The sequence below is a fragment of the Bos indicus x Bos taurus genome, chromosome 10, assembly GCF_003369695.1.
Source record: "Bos indicus x Bos taurus breed Angus x Brahman F1 hybrid chromosome 10, Bos_hybrid_MaternalHap_v2.0, whole genome shotgun sequence".
In the NCBI taxonomy this organism is placed as follows: Eukaryota; Metazoa; Chordata; class Mammalia; order Artiodactyla; family Bovidae; genus Bos; species Bos indicus x Bos taurus.
Window position 1 is genome coordinate 6,969,225 of NC_040085.1, and position 8,161 is coordinate 6,977,385.

Here is an 8,161-nt window from a genome sequence, read left to right on the forward strand (position 1 = left end):
CACCGCCCTTCCCACCCCTTCTTTCCCCCCCAGTCCTCTGTTTGGGGGCAGCTTTATTGCTCGCACCTTCCCTTCCCTTCCACTCCTCTTTTCTTTTTGTCTCCTTTCCTTCTGCCTAGCTGGGAGGCTGCTTCTTCCTCTTGTTGACTTTTTAAAGTCAAAGTCTAAGAACAAATGTATGTCCCTTTGTACATATATGTTCCCTGGTTGAGGCTGTTTTTCACAAGGATCATGAACTTAGGGAGTTTTGTGGTTATTTGTTGTAATTAAAGTTTATATCTGTCCTTGAAGCTGAAAATTCACACCTTCCAAAAGATGTTTAGTGAAAGGCTCCCACCTGCCACTTTGCATCAGTTACCAATTTCTTAAGTATTTTTTAGATACAATACTGTAACGAAAAAGCATTCTCAGTTTTCCACCTTCCTGTATGGGAAACACCCAGCTCTTCCCTGCTATGTCTTTCTTTCCCATAAGTCTCCTTTGTCTTTACAGAGGGCACATTACATCTGACACTGCTCGCCACCAGATGTCTTTCTCCACACCAAGCTATTCTCTGCAACCGCAGCTGGGTGTCCTACAATTTAATCAATTCTGATGCTGTCTTCCGCAGAGACGGCATCAGGTTCCACAGGGTAAGGGCTCAGTCTCACACAGCTGTCCCCCTCTCCCCAACTTCAGACACTGTCACAGGCCCAGATTGTCACCGTGCTTCTGACTGACCCGCTGTAGATTAGAGCAGGGGTCCCCAGCCCCCAGGTCATGGACTGATACCAGTTAGGAACCAGACCGTCACACATCAGGCGAGCAGTGGGCAGGCAAGTGAGTGAAACTTCATCTGTATTTACAGCCACTCCCCATGGCTCGCGTTACCGCCTGAGCGCCGCCTCCTGTTGGACCAGTGTTGGCATTAGATTCTCATAGCACGGACCCTGCTGCTCTTGACTCATCCTGAAACCATCGCAGTCCACCCCTGGTCTGTGGAAAAACTGTCTTCCATGAAACTGGTCCCCGGTGCCAGAAGATTGGGGACGCTGGATTAGAGCTTTCCACTACCCCTTCCTTGCACTTCAGATGCCACTTGAAAGTCCACATTGTTACCTGTACTTCTGACCTACTGGCTATAAATCAGAGATACCCAGACCTCCTCCTCAGGTTCAATTAATTGTTAGAGCAGCTCTCAGAACTCAGCAAAACAATTTACTTATGTTCACTGTATAAAAGTATATGATAAGGGATACAGGTGAACATCCAGATGAAAGAGTTGTGTAGGGCAAGGTATGTGGAAGGAACACGGAGCTTCTAGGCCCGGGGTGCCACTCTCCCAGCACCTCCGTGTGTTCACCAACCCAGAGGCTCTCCAAACCTCGCTCACTGGGGATTTTATGGAAGCTTCATCACATTGGCGTGATCCATTAGTAACTCCATTTTCAGCCCTTCTCCTCGAGAGAATGAGGGGCAGGATTGAAAGCTTCTAATCATGGCTTGGTCTTTCTAGTGACCAGCCTCCTCCAGGAGCCCACCTCATTAGAACCAGACATGCCTATCTCCCAGGAAATTACAAGGGTGTCAGGAGCCCTGTGTCAGGAGATAGGGACAAAGACCAACATAAGTTTTCTGTTATTTCACACACTGATGCACATATTTGGACATGTGGTCTTTCTTTGTCATACAAATGGTAACCATATATATACTCTTCAGACCTTGCTTCTTTTTTAACTTAACAATGTATCTTGGAGATCATTCCATATTAATAACAGTTCTGTATCTATGGAAATTTGGATTGCTTCCAAGCTTTTGCTATTATAAACAAAACTGTACTGAATTACTTGGACTATAGCTCATTTCACATTTTTAAAAGTACAGCATCTCTGGAAGATAAAGTCCTAGAAGTGAAATTTCTGTGTCAAAGGGTATGTGCATTTGTGTTTAAAAAGCAAAGCGCCTTCCATAGAGGTTATACCAGTTACATTCTCCATCACTGTATGAGAGTGCTAGTTTCCCCACAGCCTTGTCAACACAATAGATTGTGTTTTTTTATCTTGGCCAATTTGATAAATGAGCATGGTATCTTAAAAGTGCTTTTGATTTGCATTTTTACTTCTATGCGTACAGTCATTGTTTGTATGCCTAAGCCGTTTGTGTATCCTGTTCTATGAACTCTTTCATGGTTTTTGCCCCTTTCTCTTTTGCTTTCTTGATCTAGTAGTAGTTGGTATGTAAGAGCTCTTCACATGTTAAGAAATTAGCTCTATTTTTGATGTCAGTTGCAGATGTTAGAGTGATGGTGCTAAAGTCGTTCTTTACTAAGTGAACTTTTTGCTCATGAACCTGCCATCAAGACTGATATCCTAGTTCAGTGTTACCTAGTAGCATTCAAAAGGCTTGACTCCTCTTTGCTAGAGAGCCCAGTAGACTTAACTCTATCAGTGCTGTGCTGTTCTAAGGAACATGGAGAACCATCAAGTTGGGCTTGCAACAGTTCGTGTGAACTCATTTCAGATTTGCTCAGAGATCCACAGAACCTTGTCTAACCTCATTTTAATTTTAAATATCTTTCACCTTAGCAGCAGTGTTGGATTGAAACATCAGACCGGAAACCCATAGCAATGTCATTTCTTTCGTTACATTTAGGCTCTAGTTCTGTTCATTTCAAAAAATGGTAGAATTAACAATGATGCATGTGACTGGTTTTGCAGGTATGCTGTAAGCGTGATGTGGGAATTAGATAAGACCTCCTATGAAATTAAGAAAGTATGGTATGGCAGAACCATTATTCGATCGGCATACAAACTGTTTTATGAAGCAGCCCAAGACTTGCTGGACGGAAACTTCAGTGTTGTGAAGGATATTCCGGAATTCAAGGACCTGGATGAGAAGAGCCGACAAGCCAAGCTGGAGGAGTTAGTGTGGGCGATCAGAAAGCTAACTGACATAGCCCGCCACATCCGAGCCAAGCGAGACAGCTGCGGTGCCCTGGAGCTGGAAGGAGTGGAGGTTCGCATCCAGCTCGATGAGAAAAAGAACATTCACGACCTCATCCCCAAGCAGCCCCTGGAAGTCCACGAGACCGTGGCTGAATGCATGATCCTGGCCAACCACTGGGTAGCCAAGAAGATCTGGGAGAGCTTCCCTCATCAAGCCTTGCTGCGCCGACACCCTCCTCCACATCAGGAGTTTTTCTCCGAACTCCGAGAGTGTGCTAAAGCAAAGGGCTTCTTCATAGATACACGGTAATTTCTCTTTTGAAGGGGCAGGAAAATGGAAGGGGTTACTGTACACTTATGTATTTTACAGTGGTTATAAAATGTGACAGCCAGATCTTTGACCAAAAAGAGAAAACTTAGCTTTTCTTCGTTTACTATAATGTAGGTAAAGAGGCTTCCTTTTTTCTTTTTGGCTGCCCCACATGGTTTGGGGGATTTTAGTTCCCCAACCAGGAATTGAAGCATGATGTAGTTTTAACCACTGGACCACCCAGGGGAGTCCTTGGCTCAATAATTCTTGATTTAAAAAAAGAAAAATTTCATTTATTGACCTATACAGGATGTTTAAGGTTAAGGGTGTTAGGAATTTAACTCGAAAGGTACCTGGCCACCCACTGTGTACTGAGCGTTAACTTCACCTCATAGGTTCAGCACATTATTCTTCACTACTTAAGAAAGGTAGTGGAGGGAATTCCCTGGTGAGCCAGTGGTTAGGACTTAGCGCTTTGACTGTGGTGGCCCGGGTTCCATTTCTGGTTGGGGAACTAAGATCCTGTAAGCCGTGCAGTGTGGCAAAAACAGAAAACAATGTTATTTGAATTCTGAAATTTTCTGTGTTTAAATCTCAAAAGCAAGTTAGATTTCTGTAGTTGAAAAAAAGTTGCTTCTCTGAAATGTGTCCCAAATAAATTTAACTATGGGCGAGTAAAGCATTCCCCTCGAGTGTTGACTTGTAAATTATTGCTGGGGACCAAATAAGAATTTTTCCATTTTTTGTCAGGTCCAATAAAGCACTGGCTGATTCTCTGGATAATGCAAATGACCCCAACGATCCCATCGTCAACAAGTTACTTCGATCAATGGCTACACAGGCCATGTCTAACGCTCTGTATTTTTCCACCGGATCATGTGCCGAGGAGGAGTTCCATCACTATGGTGAATGATTACAATTTTCTTCTCTTGTGGCCGAAGCCTTGAGCCAACTGTTTAAAAAAGTTTTTTGTTGTTGTTGTTTATTTTGATTTTTTGGTTTATTTTTTAAGGTCTTGCATTAGATAAATATACTCACTTTACCTCTCCGATAAGAAGATACTCAGATATTATAGTACATCGATTACTAATGGCAGCCATTTCAAAAGATAAGAAAATGGAAATTCAGGAAAATTTATTCAGCAACAAAGATCTTGAGGAGTTATGCAGACATATCAACAACAGAAACCGAGTAAGAGGGATTTTTAATTCTCTTACCCATCATCTCTTTTGCTAACAGAATATCAACTCTATTGTGTAGTGGAATGAAGTACCATATATTCCAGCAAGTTAAACTCTAGAATTATTCCAATCAATGAGAAAGATGAAAAATCATAAAGTTTGTTGAGTAGCTCTCAATACATTTACAAATGTTCTGAAATACTTAATGTGGATTTATGAGATTCAACAAGTCAGATTCTTTCCCTGCAAAATGTAGAAATGTGAAAGAATGTCTATCATCTCACTACCCAAAGATAATAACAATTCTAGACAATGCTTTTTATTTATAAAAATATCGTCATACCTGCTGTTTGAAGTAGGCCTTTTTTCACTTAACATGTTATTGATAGCACACCATATCAATATAGTTACATCATTATTTCAGAAACTACTTTGTATTTTATTTCATATTGTTGCTATTGACCATGTTATACAACTTAGATAGAACTAGACCATTTGGTTAAACATCAGATTGTAAACTGCCTAAATGTTTAATATTATCTGTATCCAGTTAGAACACTAGTTTGATACTAAACAATCTTGTAGCCACTACTCATGTTGGTTTAAATTAAAAATTCAGCTCCTCAGTTGCACTAGCCACATTTCACATGCTTAATAGACACGTGTGGCTAGTGGCTACCTATGGGACAACACAGTTACAGAACGTTGCCATCATTTCACAAAGTTTGGTTAGGCAGCAGTGTTCCTGGCAATCTAGTTTACAACCATCCTTGTGTATACATTTTTACAGACTTCTCACATTTTGCCTGGATAAATTCCTGGCAATAATGAATTACTGAATCAAAAGGGGTACACAAAACTTTCAGCTTTTGTTTTTAATTGGAAGATAATTGCTTTATAATTTACAGTGAAATAAATCAGATAAATAAATCTGCCATACATTAACACAAATCAGGCATAATTAAAACTTTCATACCTATTACTAAATTGCCCTCCAGAATATAGTTCTAATTTGCACTTCCATCAGCAGGATTTTGGTAGGACAGACTTGAAAAATACAGGTAAGACATAGACCTGGGTACTTTTCATCTTCTTCAGTGAACTATAAACAGCTTTTAAATAACAAACAAGTAGTACTCCTGCCTGGAAAATCCCATGGACGGAGGAGCCTGGTAGGCTGCAATCCATGGAATCGCTGAGGGTCGGACAAGACTGAGCGACTTCACTTTCACTTTTCACTTTCATGCATCGGAGAAGGAAATGGCAACCCACTCCAGTGTTCTTGCCTGGAGAATCCCAGGGACGGGGGAGCCTGGTGGGCTGCCGTCTATGGGGTCACACAGAGTCGGACACGACTGAAGTGACTTAGCAGCAGTTCTCTTTAAAGAGTTAATTTTCTAAGACATTTTTGAGGGATTGATAAAGGGTCCTACAAAATTGATTTAATTAATAATAGAGAATATTTGTATTAATGGTTTTCTAGAACCTAGCCTTTTTAAAAGACATTTGTTTCTTTGGGAATATGAATCACATGTTTCTTCTGGGGTGTCAAGAGGCCCATCATCATGTTTGGGGGTTGTGCTTCTTCTTACAGGCAGCACAGCATTCTCAGAAGCAGTCTACTGAGCTCTTCCAATGCATGTATTTTAAAGACAAAGACCCAGAAACTGAGGAGCGTTGCATATCTGATGGGGTCATTTATTCAATTAGGACAAATGGTGTGCTTGTGTTTATACCAAGGTATGTTATTTCTAACACAAAAGTTGTTACTAAGTCATAGTTAACCTCAATATGGACACAGTATAGAAATGGTGGGTTTGATCCCTGGGTTGGGAAGATCCCCTGGCGAAGGGAAAGGCTACCCACTCCAGTATTCTGGCCTGGAGAATTCCATGGACTGTATAGTCAGTACATTAGATATCATTCTTTAAAGCACTTACTTTAGCAACTGTTTTGAAGTTACCATATGTACATAATGTAATATATAATTCATTATATAAGTATAAAAAAAAGAGATCCCTGGTAGCTCAGATGGTAAAGAATCTGCCTGCAATGCAGGAGACCTGGCTGGGTTCAATTTCTGAGTCGGGAAGATCCCCTGGAGAAGGGAATGGCAACCCACTCCAGTATTCTTGCCTGGAAAATTCCATGAACAGAGGAGCCTGGCGGACTAGTCCATCCGGGGTCACAAAAAGTTGGACACAACTGAGCGACTAACGCATTCACTCACTTCTGTATAAGTCATCGGATAGTTTTACTTTTTTCTTTAGCAAAACATTTTGTTTTCATCTGCTCAATGAAGTAGATATTTGGAGGTTAATCAGATGTAAAGTTCTTTTTCTTGTTTTGGGAAGTTTTTTGTTGTTGTTTTTAAGCTGTAAGAAAAACTAGCATTCCCGATAAGTATACAAGATCTGCATACTAAGAATATACTATCTCTGAATTTTTATTCTAACAATACTTCAGGTTTGGGATTAAAGGTGCTGCTTATTTAAGAAATAAAGATGGTTTAGTGGTCTCATGTGGCCCAGATGGCCATTCTGAATGGAAACCAGGATCCCTTCAACGCTTTCAAAACAAGATCACCTCCACCACGACAGGAGGGGAATCTGTTACATTCCATTTGTTTGACCATGTAACAGTAAGTCTGTATTTACATTAAGCATTGCTTTCAGTGCAACCAGCAAAGAATGTGACTTAGTAATATGCATTTTCTCCTCTATGATAGGTGAGAATATCTGTACAGACCTCACGTTGCCATTCTGATACAATACGGCTTGAAATAATAAGCAATAAACCACACATGACACCAGATACAGAACTTTTGCAGCAGAGTTCCCTCTTGCTAAAGAGTGATTTAGTGAAAGAAGTAACTAGATCCGTGGAGGAGGCTCAGCTTGCTCAAGAAGTCGCAGTAAACATCACTGAAGATTATCAAAAATACTGCCAAACGAAGGGAAGAAGCCTGTACACACTTCTAGAGGAAATAAGAGATCTAGCTCTCCTGGACGTTTCCAACAGTTACGGCATATGAACTCTTCTGACTTCATTAAAAGAGAACTTTGTCTTCCGTGAGTGTTTTACCTTCAACATCAAGATAAAAGTTTCTGTGCCATTGAGTGCCACCAATCCCTGATTTGGATAGTGGGGGAGGAGATTGGGTAGATATTTCACATATTTGTGAAATGTTTTATCACTAAGTTGCGTTTATGTGCAATTAGGTCAGTATGGAAAGTGGTTTTTCAGATACTGGATCACTGAATCCTGGCTCTGCAAAACAGGTTGCCAGTCTTGTTAATAAACCTAGAACTGACTTTTGGCCAGCTTGTCTCAAATCAGTTCTTTTTTGCATTAATTTTCCAGTAATTTCTACACTGGGCCATTTGGGTCACAGGTCCCTCTGACATCTGCCAGATTAATTTTTCAGTCTCCTTCAGATAGTAAGACTCAGTCCTGTACATGTGTCCACTTTAAAACTCTTGACTTGATATTTGACTCAGTCTCCCCTGCTGTCCCCAGCACCAGTTGGGGTTGGGGCCTAGGGAGTGGGATGGGATGCACAGGGTAAGGTCTGTTCTCTCACACCTCCCTTCCATCCTCTCATTGAGCTGAGTACTCCTCAGATAAGCTGCCCAGGCCTTGCTCTTGCTGGAGACTTATTACTTAGCACCATCACTTTGCCAGTCTACACCCTCTCCCAAAAAGCAACTTTCCCATGTCCTAGTTCGTAAAGATTAGCTTTGCCT

At 41.1% G+C, this 8,161-nt stretch overlaps 1 protein-coding gene across 3 annotated transcripts in view; it reads left to right on the top strand.

Moving 5' to 3' along the window:
• The window catches only part of DIS3L (DIS3 like exosome 3'-5' exoribonuclease), a 32,349-nt gene extending 24,611 nt beyond the window's left edge, over positions 1 to 7,738 (top strand). For all 3 annotated transcript variants that reach the window (XM_027553022.1, XM_027553023.1, XM_027553024.1), the window contains 6 exons: positions 2,697 to 3,230; positions 3,985 to 4,139; positions 4,247 to 4,425; positions 6,010 to 6,155; positions 6,882 to 7,056; positions 7,144 to 7,738. In XM_027553022.1, the coding sequence (XP_027408823.1) occupies positions 2,697 to 3,230; positions 3,985 to 4,139; positions 4,247 to 4,425; positions 6,010 to 6,155; positions 6,882 to 7,056; positions 7,144 to 7,449 (1,495 nt within the window). In that variant the 3' untranslated portion in view covers positions 7,450 to 7,738. The remainder of the gene's footprint in view (positions 1 to 2,696; positions 3,231 to 3,984; positions 4,140 to 4,246; positions 4,426 to 6,009; positions 6,156 to 6,881; positions 7,057 to 7,143) is intronic.
• Positions 7,739 to 8,161: the final 423 nt, after the last annotated feature.